Source organism: Poecile atricapillus, chromosome 2, assembly GCF_030490865.1.
Source record: "Poecile atricapillus isolate bPoeAtr1 chromosome 2, bPoeAtr1.hap1, whole genome shotgun sequence".
Taxonomy (NCBI): Eukaryota; Metazoa; Chordata; class Aves; order Passeriformes; family Paridae; genus Poecile; species Poecile atricapillus.
Window position 1 is genome coordinate 50,000,406 of NC_081250.1, and position 16,925 is coordinate 50,017,330.

General features: G+C 40.5%; 1 protein-coding gene across 1 annotated transcript in view; it reads right to left on the bottom strand.

Annotated features, from left to right (window-relative positions):
• Positions 1 to 5,405: 5,405 nt before the first annotated feature.
• The window catches only part of CNTNAP2 (contactin associated protein 2), a 1,026,949-nt gene continuing 1,015,429 nt past the window's right edge, over positions 5,406 to 16,925 (bottom strand). The window contains exons 23-24 of the mRNA XM_058833182.1: positions 12,029 to 12,100; positions 5,406 to 11,014 (exon numbers count right to left, since the gene is read on the bottom strand). Of these exons, the coding sequence (XP_058689165.1) occupies positions 10,815 to 11,014; positions 12,029 to 12,100 (272 nt within the window). The 3' untranslated portion in view covers positions 5,406 to 10,814. The remainder of the gene's footprint in view (positions 11,015 to 12,028; positions 12,101 to 16,925) is intronic.

A 16,925-nucleotide genomic window follows, 5' to 3' on the forward strand; every position in this document is an offset into this window, starting at 1 on the left:
CTCCATGGGCAGCACTAGTCATTATTCAATCACCACATGTCCACAGCTTGTGACACACCAGCTCCTGCTCTGAAGGGGCCTAAAGCTCCTTTAGATCTTTCCCCCATTAAATAAACAATATTTGCATGTGTATTGGTCTGAATTCTTTCTACTGATGTTATGAAACCTTCTTTAAAAAAATCTCCTGCCAGTCAGTAGTGCTACCAAACACTTTTGTTTCTAAAAGAAACTGGGTCCAAATTATTCAGAAGAAAATATTCACCTGTTCCCTCCATGGAGTCACTGTACACAGAAATCTGAAGAGCCCTCTGTACTTTATCTCAGGGCCTTGTACACAGTGTGCAAAGGCTTGGTTTGGTGGAGTTTATTTTTGTTTTTATTTTTGTTTTCCTGTTAAATGAAGATGTCAGACATTCCAAAGGAACCACTCATGCACACACACACACAAAAAAAAACAGTCCTCATCTGGCAAGGCTCTTTTAATGTTGTACTTTTACCAAACCACAGTACATACTTCAAATAAGGCCTAACAGATTATACTCTTTATAAATTTACAAACAGTTTATTCTCCTTAAAGAGATATTACTTTTATCAGTCTTGTGTATTTCAATGAATTATATGTTTATTCAAGCATAACATAGCAAATGTAGCCATAAATCTTGTAGACTAAGTGTCTAGAACAGAGGAATCTCAGATACACTATACTTTCAGATTAGGATGTTTTTTAATATACACATTTTTGTTTAATTAGGGTAACCGTCATCTCCTGGTTATGCGTCCCATGGGAAAATTGTGCTCAAGAAAGAAACCTGTGGAATAGAGTAACTGCAAACAGAGAAGGTCTTGGTTCACCTGACAGGAAATTGGGCCAGCTTTGTAGGCACACAACCCTGGGATTGGCTTTCTGCCTGGTTTGAAGGGGTGAGAGGCTGTTTTTACTTTCCTAATGGCCCTGGTCTTTTTCTGGGTACAGACTGCTCCACAGCAGCAGGAACTAGATCAGTAAGAAAGGACTACTGCATTTCCATCCCTAACCAACAGCCCAGGCTGTTGAGAGCTGGCTGGCTGGCTGGTAGAGAGGAATTACTCTGATGTGGCATACAAACAGTACTTACCAAAAAAAAAAAAAAAAAAAAAAAGGAATAAAAGAAGAAAGGAAGTAAAATGACCTGCCTCTGTAGAAATTTTCACAATCTTTAGCTACTGTTATGTATATGAATCTAATTCTGAACCATCATTTATGTCCTAGTCTCTGCTGATCCCTTTCTCTGCTCACAAGGCTATACCCATAAAACAGCAACCAGCTGTTGCTAGTTTGCTGTCTTGTCAGCAGAACAGGAGCACCTCACTGTGCTGTGAAACCCCCAACAGACTGCTAAAGAAACTGTGTTTTGAGGACTGCACACTGAGCAACATCACAGGCTGTGCAAGGCAGGTGTTTCTCAAGTGTTATATGGCACTGATGGCTTCAAACCATCTCTCAGAGACTGAGAAATAAGTTCCTGCTTGAGCCCAATATGTCCCTGCCAGAGAACCAGTAAGGAAAGAAGAAAACCTGACACTGAGACAAAACCCAAATCCAAACCATGCAAATTATAGTTGAATAAGAAAAAACAAAATCCAAGCCCGTACCCCAAGTGTCCCTTGCAACAGAGACAGCTGATTGCTTTCTAAACTGCAGAACCAGCCATTTCTGTAGCTTCTAAATAACAAGTTTGGCAATAGTTACCATGCACAAAGTAAAGGCCACTTATAAAACATCTCCATAAAAATATCTATTTATCTCTATATCTCTATTTATATATGTCAGTAAGAAGCATCAGACTGAGCACAGCCCAAGCACTCCATGATGGGGGGGAAATCTATTTAATCTCCATGAAATTAAGCACTCTTAGTTAGGATTGGCATCCACACGTAGGACTAAGTCAGTACAGGTCATTTCCAGCAGGCTTCTCTTAATTAGCACTAGTCAAACCGGGTAGCAGAGTTGTTGGGGAGCTGAAACCTTTCAGGGATATTGTGCCAAAACATGCTTTTCTGTCAGAGGAACTCCCTGGACTCAAGCTGCTCAACATGTGAGTCAGCTCATTAGGACTGAAAACAATTTATGTAATACCTGCCCAGCCAGCCCACTGATGGGTCTTGATCCATGGAAGAGCAAAGGAAAAGTTCCCCATTCCTCATGTATGACTGAGACTGACCATGCAAAGCAGATCTGTGGAAAGCCACTTCTCTGTGCTTCAGAGTTAATAGCAACCAAGTGATGCCTCAGCCTTCTTTATTCAAGTGACTCTGATCCCTTCTCTTAAGCAGCTGGAGCTTCAAAAGATCAGATACAATGCAGGAGTTACAATAGGCCGAGTGTAGTATCTCAGGTATTCCACATACAGAAGCATTTTTTCCCTTCTGAGATGCTGATCCAATGAAAATAAAATTATTTAATAACCAGTGTTGAGAGTTTTCTCAGATGTGTTCATAACAGAAACCTGTAGGAGTGTTGACTTGTTGGCCCTGTTGAGCTGGATCTTTAACACTCCAAGAGACTAAAATCACTAGAGGCTTTATAATACAATTTTTTGGTGTCCTACTTTGGAGATTACCAGCAGCCTTGTATAGCTGCTACAAAAGCACAAGGGAATGGGATGGCTGAGAGCTCAACCTGACATATTGTGGCCCTAAGAAAAATAGATGCTGGCTTTTGCTAGGCATTAATTTTATTATTGGTGTTTTTGGGAACATTCGAACCAAGCAATAGAAAGTAACGATGCTGAATGGAAAGAAATGCAGCTGCTTAATTTTCAGACTTTCCTTGCCAGGCAATGCTGTGATTTTGGAGTTATAACAAGTTAAAAAATAATGCTGCCAATTGCAGAAACCAAACTTGCATTTTCAGTCACTGAGTACTATAAACAGATAAAAACCTTCTGCAAATATAAAATATGACAGGAATGGAGTGCCACATAACCCTTCCGCTACAATGGTTACATTTTAGGAAGGTGAAAGGTTTCACCTTGGTCAAAGTAGCAAGCACTTCTGGGAAGGAGTTTAAAAGGTGACAGTGAAAGGTAGTAAATTTCTCAGTGAGAGGGAGCACTTCTAAAGTAGAGAGATGTCAAAAAACCCAGAAGTGTCAGCAATTTTCTTTCCTTGGAGTAATGGGTAGAGGGGTTTGGAAAAAAGGAAACATTCGATGTCTACAGAGATCTTACTCCTTACTCTTACCAGGAACCGTGTAATGAAAGGGACTTTACTCTGCGTTTCAGAATGTGCAGCAAAGGCAATTTCTCTTTGTTACCTTGCCCTGTTGTAGCAGCTTACACTTCAGGGATAAAGGTTTCATTAGATCAAGAAAACTGCAGACAGACCTCGATTTTACAACAGAAATAACTTACAACTAGGTGCTGATACTGTGTCCAGTATTTCATGATGGCAAACTACTTTTAAACATTGACCCAAAGGATTTTTTCATGACAAAGCAGTGCAGGGCTATTTGTTCAGCTTGTGAATGATTTATTTACTGTCACAAGGTCAGACTCCTTCAGTGACACATGCACTGTAAGCACAACAATGTGCACTTTAGAGAACAAATATTAGCATACAGGGGATGGTTACTTTGTCTTTATTCAGCCAAGTTTATCTTCCATACTTCCACAAGGGTTTAGAAAAATAACACACCGACTTGGCTATCTGCTCCACTGCCAACCAAAGCCATGATGAAATGAAGAAGAGCTGTTAGGCTGGGAATGCTCTAGATGAAGCCTGCTTCCACCTGACATGAGTCATCTAAATTTTCTGTTTTCTGTCTGATTCAAAAGATTGCTGTCTTGCTCCAGGGATTCTAAGAGCCTGTTGATAGCCTACCACCCTGGAAATGGAGTCAGTGGGGAAAAAAACATTATGACAGGACAGGATGCTAAATTATCTCATCTAGGTTCCTTTTCCCACAAAATGTTGGACCAGATGGTCTTTTGTGGTTCCTTTCAACCTGTGATGTTCAATAAGATGGGGAAAAGGTGACAAAATACAGGGACAGGCAGCAACACATCTGAGAGTTGTCTTCTAAGCAGGTAGAAGAGCTTGGGTCTTATGACTGTACTCTCACCAGCAGCCTAGAACAGCTTGTTTAAGTTTCACATCTTCAGCTGTACTCTTGCAACAGCCTATTTCAAAGTGAAAGACAGGAGCTCGAATATTTTAGCCAAAAAGGCAATGAACACATGGCAATATATAACTGGCCACAGCACAGTACCTACCACAAGCTCCTGACTGGAAGGCAAGAAACCCTGGTACAGTTTATTTTTCTGCATGCTGAACATTCCCTCAGATGGTTTCTGCTCCAGTGTCATTCCAGTTATTTACATTTCTCATCTGTCAGAAAACATCATCTACCTGCCTTTTCAATAAATTAGATTTTCTTAGGGCAGCTCTGTGCTAGAATTCAGAATGCCAGTTGTTGAATACTATCAGTATGAATACCTCTGTGTTGTAACAATTAATATGGTGATAGTACATCTCTGACCCTTGAGCACAGCAGAATTAATATTACGGAATCTGAGGAAGTAACAATTTGCTATTCCTCAATATGCTATTACATATCAAGTGAGAACACTGATCTATGGTAAAACTAAAGGTACACACTTTTATGTTTGTTGTTTAATCCAGATGCTTTTCCTTAAGGAAAAAAAGGAAAAAGCAGTGGAGAAAAAAGGAAAGCAGTGGGAGAACAAATAGACATTATTGGAAGCTGCTGAATCGCAGAAGCAGTAGGATGCACTAAATTTGTTATTTGCTTATAGGTGTATTTCCAGATTATATCTTACCCCCTTTTCACTGAAGTGGTTCTGGTTGTGCTTAAATAATTGCCCATTTTTTCTCACACGATATTTTGAAAATAGAAGACCAGTGAAAAGAAATACTTCTCTGTGAAAGGACCTGTTGATACCAATTTTTTTTTTTTTTAACAGGGACTCCTTAAAAAATACTTCTTGTGTAAAACAGCCACAAATTGGCCCCTTTTCTTCCTAATTCTTAAGCTGTTGGCATAACTAGGGTTTTGAGCATAGTGCCTCAAGAAAAATCTGCTTATATGTGAAAATCAGAGTTAGAAGAACTGTGTTACAGATTGTTAAATAAATGCTTTTCCATTACCAGGTCCAAGTCTTGTCTCATTTGAGGCACCATATGTGCCTGCTACTGTAGGGCACAGCCTGAGTTTGTCTTCAAAATTGCACTTAATTTCAAGAGTGAGTGATTTTGCTAGCACTGCAGACTCATGGATTTGGAGCAAGTTTGGTATCTTATCCACCCACATCATGGCAGCAGTTGCCCAAGTGGTGCAGATATCACATCCCAAATAGCCTAGGTTTCGGAGGTGGACATGCGCACCCCACACGGCTGCAGAGAGACACATGTGGCAGCGGAAGGGAGCAAAGACTCCTCATGTCACAGTGGTCAAGTATCATTTGGGCTTTACCCTTGAACCTTCAGTCCTGTCTCTTTGTCCTAGAGCTTTTCTACCAAAATGAGAAATATTCCTGCATAAAGCGCGGCTCTCCCTCTAGGGGTTGCAACAGTCAGCACAAAACAATGATCAGGATGTGGTCTGACCACGTTCTGAAGACAGTATCACACCGGGACTTTGCCACTGTAATATTCCACAAAAGAAGTTAAGGTCTTGGATGGATCCAGGGATTTGGTGGGTGGTTAAGGCAATGCCTCTGACTCAGGTGGTTGTTGCACTGATGCTTCTTTGCCTAGGTTTCACACTCTCCCATTCAAGTGTTTTTAACACAGTTCTTTTATAAAATGCTTCATAAAAATGTTTTAAAGCCTGATAAAGTAGTTTATTAAAAGGAACAGACACAAGTCTGTTGAGCTGGGCATACATTTTTCTTGATGGTTTCAATAAAAGGCTCTCATTCATGAAAAGAAGGACAGAGTTATGATAGGAAAAGAAGGCAAACAACCCACGCTCAGTCATTTGTAGTATATAACCCTTGTGGGACTGACAATGCCACAGAATCTGCAGTAACAAATGTGAGCAGAAGTGAAAGCAGACTGCATGCTGCTATCTGCAAAGTGATCAGAAAGGGAAAAAGCAGAAAGACAGTCATTAAATTTCTATCCAAACCCTTCTCTCAGACCCTCTTCCCACCTCAACAAGCACAGATGTACGTAACAGGTAACACTGATGCAGGAGGAATATACTTGCACTTCAACAAATCTTCCCTGGTTTTAGCACCCTCTCCTCTTACTCTGAAGTAGCTTTTTTGCATGCACAGGGGGTCTTTTCTTAAGAGGCCTTTCCAACTTCTGTCCTTTCCAAATTGATTTTCTGGTGTTAGAGATGTTAAAAATACAGGCAATGATAAGAATATACAAAGCATGAAGAAACATCTGTTACGGTGATTAAAACTATTTCAAATGTCTTTTTTCTTTTTCTTCTTTTTTTCCTCCTCTTTATTTACCAATCTGGTTTCTAATAGAACTTTAGTTAAAAAGAAAGACATTCACAGGAGATATTTATGTGTACAAACACACTGCTCTTCATTCATTCTAATTTGCGTGCTGTTGCTGTTAGAAGGCAAGACTTCTGTTTAATTTCTCTAGGATGGATAATGACATCTGGTTACTACAATTTAGGTTCTGCTTTTCAAGAATGACACCCTTTCAGGATTACCATGCTTAATGGAATGTAAAATCATTTATGGGAGAAACCATATTGAAAACTATTGCTTGTCGAACTTAGCTTCACATTTCAACAGATACCCTGGAAATCAGATACATCTGTCAATTAAAGGACATTGTTTTAATTAAAATGAATTCGTATCAGTACAATAAACTTGTACATATACACCACTGCTTCGGCAGTCTTACTAAAATATTTGTGATGACCATCCTCTCATGTATATCATGCTGCCTAGAGCATGACCCTAAAATGCTGACGTACTTTTGAAGTGGTAACTGCTAGAAGAGATATAAAAGGTACAGGTAAATTTTAAGACACAAAAAATACAAAGCAGAAATGCTTTAGTACAAGTTAAAGATAAATATTCCTCTTTCATACATCTGAATTTTCTATCAGTAAATACGGAATAAGCAGTGTGTGAAAGACCTGATTCAAAACCGCCAGACTGGATTGCAGATTTTCCTCGAGGCTGGGTTGACATCAAAATAAGTTTTCCATTGTTTTGGCCCTTTGGAGCTCCACATCTCATTACCTGGTGGTCTGTAAATCTTGTCAATGAGAATCCAAAATATTGCTTACATTATTTCACTAACACTGAGAGCCCTGATCTCCAGCCTCTCTCTCTTGCTCTCTCTCCCCACTGCCATAGTTTCCTGTGGTGTCAGGAATGATCCTTTAGAAACACAACTGGGACACTTTGGTTCCCCAACCAGTACAAGGAGCTACATTTTTCTGCACAGTTCAAATAGGTGAAACAGCTAAAAAACAGGTGATAAAAGACTGATTATTTTAATATTCTCTGGGGAAAGTACAGAGTTTTATAAAAGCAGGATCCACTCTCCCCTCAGATTTTCCCACATACCTGTTAAGCAACATGGATTTTTGGCACTAGTAGGAGTGGGTGAAATAAACTGTGTCAGCCTTCAATGATAGGCTTGCAGCAGAAGAAATTCTCAGAATAGATACAGTGCTAGCATAATACACAGGCTACATCTCCGAGTCTGCTCCTGCTTCACTGCCAGGATGCTGAATGACCAGTGCCTATAATTAAACATACACCATTCTCAAAAATGAAATACAAAGAAGACAGGCAGGAATTCACCCAAAGTCACCAAATCTCTATACAGAGACAGCTGAATGTCTAAGGTCCAGTTTAAGGAGAAACAACAATTCTAATATTTAAAGGTTTCTAGGGTTATGAAAGTGACTGTATTTTAAGAAAGCACTAATGTATTTCACAGAAGAAAGTCCATGGTGTCCAGTCAGTGGAGAGGTGCAGATGCTCTTGACTTGATTTCAGAAATTTAATCTGTTTTTCAAACTTAAGACAGTAATTTATAACTATTGGTTATGCAATGGTCAAAGGTTATTTTTCAGAAGTTCTCATTTAATCTCCCAGGGTTGTGGGAGATTAGCTGGTAAATTTTTAGAAAATCAGTGAATAGATATCACAGGCCTCACTACCATAACCAGAGACAACTGTCTCTTGCTTTGCCAAGAACTTGGTTAGACATGGAGACCAAGCCATCTTTCCCCTCTAATGCCATGCTGAGGCATTTGGCAATTTGCACTATGGCTGTTCAATCTGTCTCTCCCATATAAAGTAGCAGAGGACTCTAGTCTCTCAGGATACATAAGTCTGATCTTCCTCACAGACATTAAATTCAGATTAGTAGCTTTTTTCCTGCAAATCAAATGCCGGTCTATGCAAATGATGCTCTATTCACTTCTCTTGGTAATTTCAAGTTACAGGCAAGGATATTTTTCAGAGTGGACTAAAATACCATTAAAATAAAATGAAACCTAAAATCATAGAGAGAAAACAGAATGCCTTTTCAATCCTACAGATATCTGTGATTGCTATGCAGTTTGCTGAGTGGTGGTTGCAGGGTAGATCCATCCCCTGCTGATACTCCCCAAGGAGAGAAGACTTACTTTACACCCATGATTAAACTCAGGTCTCATCAGCTTGATTACAGGCAAGAGAGGGAGAGGTTAATACTAGAGGCAAGGCAAAAGACTGCAGAGCATTAAGAGTGAAAGAGGTAATTTTTATGCCTACCTGAACCTCTCTTCCATGTATGTTACCTGAGAAACAGTAATTTTTTTTTAAAACTGGCAACTTTTTTGTATGCTAATTCCAAATCCATAAATAGAAGAAATTAATGTGCTTGATTTGCTCTGATATCTGTGTTCATTGATAATGTTCCTCCAGAACAGGACTTTAGGCTACCATCTTTAAAACCCAAACTATCTGGCTTGCCTTTCTGACAAATTGTGCTTATCAATATCTTGTCTGGTAAGACTCCAATATTTTATTTCCCCTACATGACTTTTTTTTTTTTTTTTTTTAATTTTTAACGTTTCAATTAGAATAATGAAAGTTGCAACCAAAGAAATAAAGAAATCAAAAATGCCAGCACTACTCAGTGTAACAGATTGCATGTTTGGGTGAAAAATAAATCTTTCTTGTGCAGAAAAATGAATTAAATCTGTGCATACTAAACCCAGGAATATTAAAGACAAAGAAATCTAGGATTGTCGCAAGAACAAATACTTTTAAAGGGAAATTCCTAGTATTGTTTCTGCTCTTTTAGCACATGGCAAAGCTCTACGATACATTCATTCCTTCATTCTGTTCCACTGCAAAACCTATCCATTAAGGCCTTAAATTCCTACCAATTCAGACCATGCTTCTCTACAGAGGGCAAGCTAAAGCTTTGTTATTGCCAGTGAAGGATATTAAGTCTTCAGGCTGCCCTTTTGTCTTTCCTTCTGGCTGCCTGCCTGCTGTTCAGGTGACACCTACGACACTCCTGGTTTGAGAGGAAAAATGGGATGCAATGCTGTACATGGCACTGGCCTTGCTATTCTTAAAAACGCCTTACAAAGACAGTAAAATAGTTTGGGTAAATCTCTGTATTGAAAAGTAACTCTCTCCTGTGTGCTGTGTGCTCCTCACGTGCTCTGGAGGCAGAGTTTTCAAGCCTCCTTTGTCTCACCTTCCTGACTGTGCAAACACTGCCAGCGGAGGCTTTCCTTGTAAAGGGACTGAAACAAGGGATTTAAGGAACAAATTGTTACTCTCAAGTTGAAAAAAAAAAAGGATGTGAAATCTGGGTTCAAATGCATTGACTAGAGCTGTACTAATATTTCTATGACAAGAAGAAACAGAAGCAAACAAAGTCTGGCTCTAATTGCCTACTACAATGTTACAGTATATGCCAATATGCCACACTCCAACCTGGCATGTGCCTCAGGTGGTGACCTGGTGCCATAGACAAAGACACAGGAACAGACTAGGTCTACAGACTCACACAGCATCATCCTGCCTCAGAGACCAACAAAATAATACAAAACCTTTAAAGCCTCCTGTGCTTTATGATAATCCTCTTTAGTAATAGTAGTAGTAGTCATAATAACAGTATTTTTACATTGTTGATGAGAATTGCACACAATCTGTCAAGTGCCTGGGTCAAGAAGATGGGTCCTGCCAGGGCTGACACGGGCTGATGAGATGTTGAGAAACTGGTGAGTAAGATTTGCATTAGTCCTCACCCCCTATCCTGCCCCCAGCCTGAACCCCTGGATCAATGTCACCAAAATAAACCGTGCTGTGGTCAAGGTGCGGGGCTGAGGGCAGCCTGTGGGGAAGTGGCCAGCCAGGAAGGAACACAACGCCGGGAAGAAAGGGCTGCCACTTGCTCTCAGGACAAAACCACCCATATTTTAAACAGCTTTTAAAAATATAAAAAACCAGCCCTGTTTCTTGTCACAGGTATCCAGAACATCTTTAAACACACACAGAAATAGACAGGTATTACTGAAAATCGTAACCAATGCTGAAGCTGCAAAACTGCTCTTTGTTGTAGTCATTGGGATACAGAAGGGGCAATTTGCTGTAAATAAATATTAAAAAGTACTTTTTCTTAAATGCTTGAGATATTATTTTTTTTCTCCAGTCTCAGTGGTATTTTCCTGTCACTTGCTCCTCCAGTTGTGCTGATCTTTTTATCCTATGTGTGCTCAAGTGTCCGACACAGAGTGTTCTCTCTCCACTGCAAGAGTCAACCCAGTCCCACCCTGGCCCAGCTCATATCCCACCCCAGGCCCCATCCCCGTGGGCTTAGATAAGCCATTCCTTCTTGCTCTCGTCTATGGTCTCCGTGAAGTTGGGGTCATTGTTCATGATGGCGGCGTCGGCGCTCTCGGCTGACTCTGCCCCTTTGGCCTCGTTGGTGTGGTAGGTTCCCTTGTGGCGGAACATGTAGCGGATCAGGAACACCAAGGTGCAGAGGATGGTGAAGATCACCACTGCGATGACGCCTGCACACAGGAGGAAAGAAAAGATGCCCCTGGTGAGACCAGCTGCAGACTTTAACATGAAGAAAGGATCCCAAAACTCCTAAGCTGACTTGAAGCTACTCAGGCAGGTGGGCATCACCACAGTTGCTTGGTTTCTACTGCTCTAATATCTCTATACTAATATCTAATACACTATATACAAAATGCAGCTCCATGAAGTCTGCTGGTGACTCTCATCCCATAGGTAAAAACTTCAACATTAATACCTACCTACAGACCTAAGTTTTGCTGACCATGAGCCAGAAGGTGCTGAGCACTCCCAGAACAGGGGGGTGTGTTGGTGATGTGTGGGCAGCTCTTTGAAGGTGGAACCTCTGGTGTTCATTTCCTAGTCAACAGCTGTAAAGACCTATCAGAGCTCCTCTACATGTCCTTGAAAATTGGCTTGGTTCACTGTTGGCTCACACCTCCCACTAAGCACTGGCTCCACATAATTGCAGATGTTTCTGTCTTATCATCAGTTCTAGCCTTAATTGCTCTTCCTGCAATGGTCTATTTTGGGTTCAACCCTGTTATAGAGAAGTCTCATGAATGTAATCTTAGGCATAGGTAGCTATGTGATAAAACAGCATTGTAACTGTTTGGGCCTTTCTCTACAGGCAAAGGAATCTTCCAGGATGAAGAGGTTATAAAATTTTCAGGTCAAGAAAAATCTTGTAATCAGCCATCATATGTTATGCCACTTCACGTTAACTGATGCATTGGGCAGGTGAACTGAGGCTGTTCAGGTGTTGCCTGAATTTTTCTGAGAAATGCAATGCTATCCTTCTGGTATCGTGAAGTTTCAAAGTAACAGGAAAAGTTATAAGAAATAACAGGAACATAAATTAGAAAGGAAAAATTACACAGCAAATCAAAATTAAAGCAACAAACCTAGGCCTAGATATGCAAATATATACCCTTGTTAACAACTGCAATTCAGCCGTCAGAGATATATACTGCTATGTATCTCGGAAAAGTAGACAGTTTTCTTACCTCCAATAATAGCTGAGTTTCTGTTAACTCCATCTCCTATAGCTTGACCATTGTATGGAAAATCAGCACTTGCTGTAAATAGAGAATTAAAGATTCATGTTGTAATTGCAGTGAAACTTCTGTAAAAGTTCAGAAATACATCCAACATCCTCAGATACAGCTTAAAGAAAACTGTGATCACTAGATATTTACCTATAGATGAATAAAACCAAAAAGATCCACTAATATTATCTAATCCCTCAGAACTCCTTTCTCCTTTTAACAAAAATAAAATTAAAATAAAGGAGATACTCTCAGTAAGCATTGCTATTGGTACAGAAGGACATTTTGTCCTTTATTAACATAAAGTCCTTTATTAACATAAAGTTTTAAGTGGTAAAATAGCACAAAACTAAACAAACCTCTCTCTTTTAAAAGCGTGTGATCATACTTATTTTTACAGAGATTTTTGCCTTTGGCACTGCTACCTATTAAAGTCTTCAGTAGCTTCCAGGATTTTGTGACCACCACTAGGTACAAATTCAAGCTCCTCCAAAGTAAAACTTGAATCTCTTTCGCTGCTGCACATTCCAAGGTAAGAGTGCAGCTGCAACTTCTGTTGGTCAGAGCCACAGAGCAGCTACCCCACAGAGCACATGCCAGCACTTCTGCTGCCCTGGGAGAAAGCCCAGCATGTCAGCTGAGCTGCTGTGGAGCTGAGAAGCAAGACTGTGAGCTGGAGGAGCTGAGGCACAGCAGGCATGGGAGACTGTGGATGAGTACAGCCTCCAGCACACAGGTAAGGAGAGGAAATACAGGCAGATGTGCCAGCATTCATATGCCAGCAACCTGAAAAGGAGAAACTCTGTGCAGTAGAATTGGATGAAACTGGATTAATTTGGTTGGTAGCCCAAATGGTTTTAACCTCCCGAAAATAACACACAGGCTCTTCAAAAGCACTCTCATCAATTAAACTTATCAACATTTTCATTAGAGTCAGACATAGCAACTAGACACTGCAATGACTAAGCACGCCTAGGGAGCCGGCTGAGCGGTTGCAAATAATTTCCTTCTTTGCCACTGGACTAAGACATCGATTTTGAAACAGAGAAAATGTTGTTAAAAGTGCGTTAACTGGAGAAAGTTAAAATAATCAAGGATATGAACTGCTTCTTAGGGCAGCATTTAAAAGCCAGCTGTATTTTCCTTGCTTGATGGATTAGGTGATACTGTACAAAAATAGTCAGTTGCCTTTACAGAGCAGTGATGCATTCAGTTTACCAAAAACTGGCTGAGGGAATTCAACTGCTTTTCTGTTATCATGGACTAAAATCCACAATAATGTTCTTTTTGTATTGTAAAGCAGCTGCACAAAAGAATGAATGGTTTCAGCTTGCCACATGGCCTGAAAAGAGGTCTGGGGCTAGAGTAGCCCTCTGTGTGCCTACTCTGGGAGAGAGTAGAACCAGCTGTGTGTTCAGCAGTTAGTTTTTGGCTGGCCCCCTGGGGGACAAACACGAGTGCCCTTCTCAGAGCTCAGCAGAGGGGCCCGGTCCAGCAGTTTTTGCCAGCAGCACTTGTGCCTGTGACATTTGTTGGTGGTCTGGCTTCTGAAAACCTTATGCACCCCTCTGAAATTAATCAAGCTATAAATCGTAAAAGAGAAATAGATACCTGGTTCTCTATTAGTGGATTTTTCTCCAAAGAACTGTGCAGGACCATTAATGAAGACATTTTGGCACAGGGTCCAGAAACATACCCTTGCAGTGCTAAAAGGGTAAAAAAGTGCTAAAGGCTGGCAGTGGGAAATCCTACTTTTAAACCTGCCCTTCCTGCATCTCAAGGAAAATCCTAAAGCCAAACAGTACTAAAGGGAAATATCAGTTTGACAAATCACAAGGAGTTCCTCTCTGCCATTCTAACCCAAAATGAGTCCCTTGTCATCCAAGCAGCACCACAGACAGTCCTACCACTCGCCACTTGGTTGAGAGCTGGTCTCCTGTGTCCTCACACAAGAAATCGGAAAATCTACAATGGTCACAGCTCCTCCTTCCTTTATAGTTGAATATTATATTTTATCTTCTTTTAAAAGGTCATTTCAAGGACAATGGCACCAATGAAGTGTAAAGAAAGGGGAAAGCTGCTGTTCATAGCAGTATCATCCCTCCTGAGCTCCCACATCACACCGGCTATGCTACAAGGGATTCCTGGAAGACGGAAGACCACAGCCGATGATTTCAACAGGCACTGAAGCCCATGGCAGGATAAGGAAGAACATGTTGCATGATGTGGAGCTCCATCCTTGATCTTGTCTGAGAGCTGCTGCTAGGACTGGACCCAATGCCTCCACACACAGCTGTTCTCCATTGCACCCACTCATCTTACACACTCAGGAGGAGCTGTCCATCTGGTCAACAAGCACATGTGATTCACTGAGACTCTCACCTCTTACAAAAAGGAAATAGGAACATGTGCCTGGGAGCAGGGGGCACTCTAAGAGCTCACCATCAGATTAGCTAAATTGTGCCCTGCTGCAGCTGCTGGAGAACCAGGAGTGCCAAAGGGAAAAAAAGGAGCTTAGACTTCCATGAATCTTTTGTTTGGAGCACTTGCAGCAAACAAATATTGGCAGATATTATTGCCATCGTTCATGAATTCCTACTCTATTATTCTCATGCAACCGAGTGACCTACCTGTGTATTATGGGGGGATTTGAGTGAAAAATTGTACCTAAAATCGCAGCCAAATGTGGGGTTATAGAATATATTTTGCTGCAAAAGAATCTATACAATTATTTTACCTAATATATTACTGCAGATGGATAGAGGACAAAGAAAACAACTAATTAGTTTTCTTTTTTACAGGAAGTTCTCTTGAAATTCTTCAGTAGCTTCTCAAAAGATCAGAAATAGCTACACACCAGAAGTCTAAGAACCGGAAAAGGGCAATTCCTGCCACAGCAATTAGGCAGAAAAGAACCTATGAGGGTACAGTCCTTGACCCTCCAAGAGGAGCTTAAGGGAGTATTGTTCCCAACAGGTACCAAGTGCAGGTATTTCAGACAGGAGATGCATCATTCAAACACACGGGGATTCCTCTCTGGCCTTACTGCAGTCACATTCCTTTGCAACTTTGCCAAAAAGACAACTACTAACAGGAGTTTTTCTTCCATTGCTGCTGAAATTCAGGAAATAAAAGAGGACAGAAAATGTTAGAGCATGCTGACAAAGGGACAGCAGTAATACTGATCTTCTGGTAAAAGCACAGAAGGCTGTATAAAGTGCTCTTCATAGGCTGTAAAGAGTAATTCCTAAAATGAATCTTCCTTAGGTTTCTCCAAGTAGCTAGGGTCTCACGTGTGATTCAAAACATGAGGAACAGAGCAAAGAGCTTTTTAATCTATCCGGGAAAACAGAAAATCTATTCCGAAAAGCTAAATATTGACCCAAGACATGTCCTGCCAGCTGCCTGAAATCCTCTGCTCACGCAGCTGTGGCACAGAGCCATCAGTTTGCTGTCACGGCACACCAAGGACCTTTTCCTAAAACCTGCAGCTAGTGCAGGGACATGTATCTCTCTCAGCAGAACTCACCAGAAGCTGACATAAAAAACACTTGAGATTCAATGAAGAAGTTCTTAGGGAAAATAAGGGACAGAGTGCTCTGTACCAGGAAATGCTAAGCTTCACTTCGTCTGGTTCCCTTCCAGGATCCAAGCTGGCTGATGCTGTGTTTTTTGCCCAGTCTTTCCACAGCAGGTCATCAGGTTTGCTTCAAACACCACCATCCTGATGCTAACTTATGTAAAGGGAAACAGTACACTTTGCTTTCTCTTTCTTTCATGGGCTGCTGTTTACAAGGCCATAGTTTGAATAACCACAGAGAATCTACAGAGTCTGTACTTATGTTTTGCACTTTTCAACTTTCTGTTATTAGGCTTAGGTTAAATGGGGTTAAAGAAACTCTGCAGCACCTAAAAGGGTGATTAAAGATTGGCTGCAGGCAAATTCCATTTTCTGGCCATCATTTTAATGACATTTTAAGCTTTAAATGACCATAAACATGCAATAGGAGACCTACTATCCTTCAGCATGCCCAACATGGTCATTGCCACAGCCAGATGCAAAACAGCGGCCCTCAATGAATGGAGAGGGAAGATGGGACTGGATAAACAGAGCACAATTAGAATTAGATGTTAAAGATGACAGATGTGCTTGGTTTAGCTGAGTGAATTAAATCTGCTTCATTATAACAGGCATGATTTTGCATTTGCCATTTTCAGAGGGAAAATGTTTTACAATGGATCCCACATAAAAGCCTTTTGCAAATTCACAAAATTGAGATAAAAAACGACCTTGGTAATGTAGTCCAGAAGATGAGCACGGGTTCAGAAATGAGCAAAAGGCTGTTCAGAAAAGGTAAGGGGAAACCCAAAACCAAAGGGGGGTGGGGATTTTCAGATAAAAAGCAGTATCAAGAAGTACACAATAAAAAGGCAAATTTTGTTTTAAGATACATTACTACGAGTGTTATATATGTCATTGAAAGCAATTTTTTAACCTGATTTTTTTTTACTGAATGGACAAGTCTTAAATATTAAAATACACCACATTACAAAGGAAGACACAGTTTAAATATTGTCCAAAAAATGAAGGGTGAGTTACCACAGATCTAAAACATTCAGTGAAATGTTAAATGCTGGAAAGTGAGCTTGTTCAGACTAGATCTAATGTGCTGCAAGACTTCTTTGGCCTTTCATCTTTACAGATGTCCACAATTTTGAGAAGGGTTTGTCCATTATGAAAACCAGTTCAGTTTCCACATAAATATGAACTGGAGAAACAACCAGAAGCGCAGGATTTGGTGATCACAAGGTCTATAAAATCCACATCAATCAAGGCATTGAGTAGAAGTAGAAC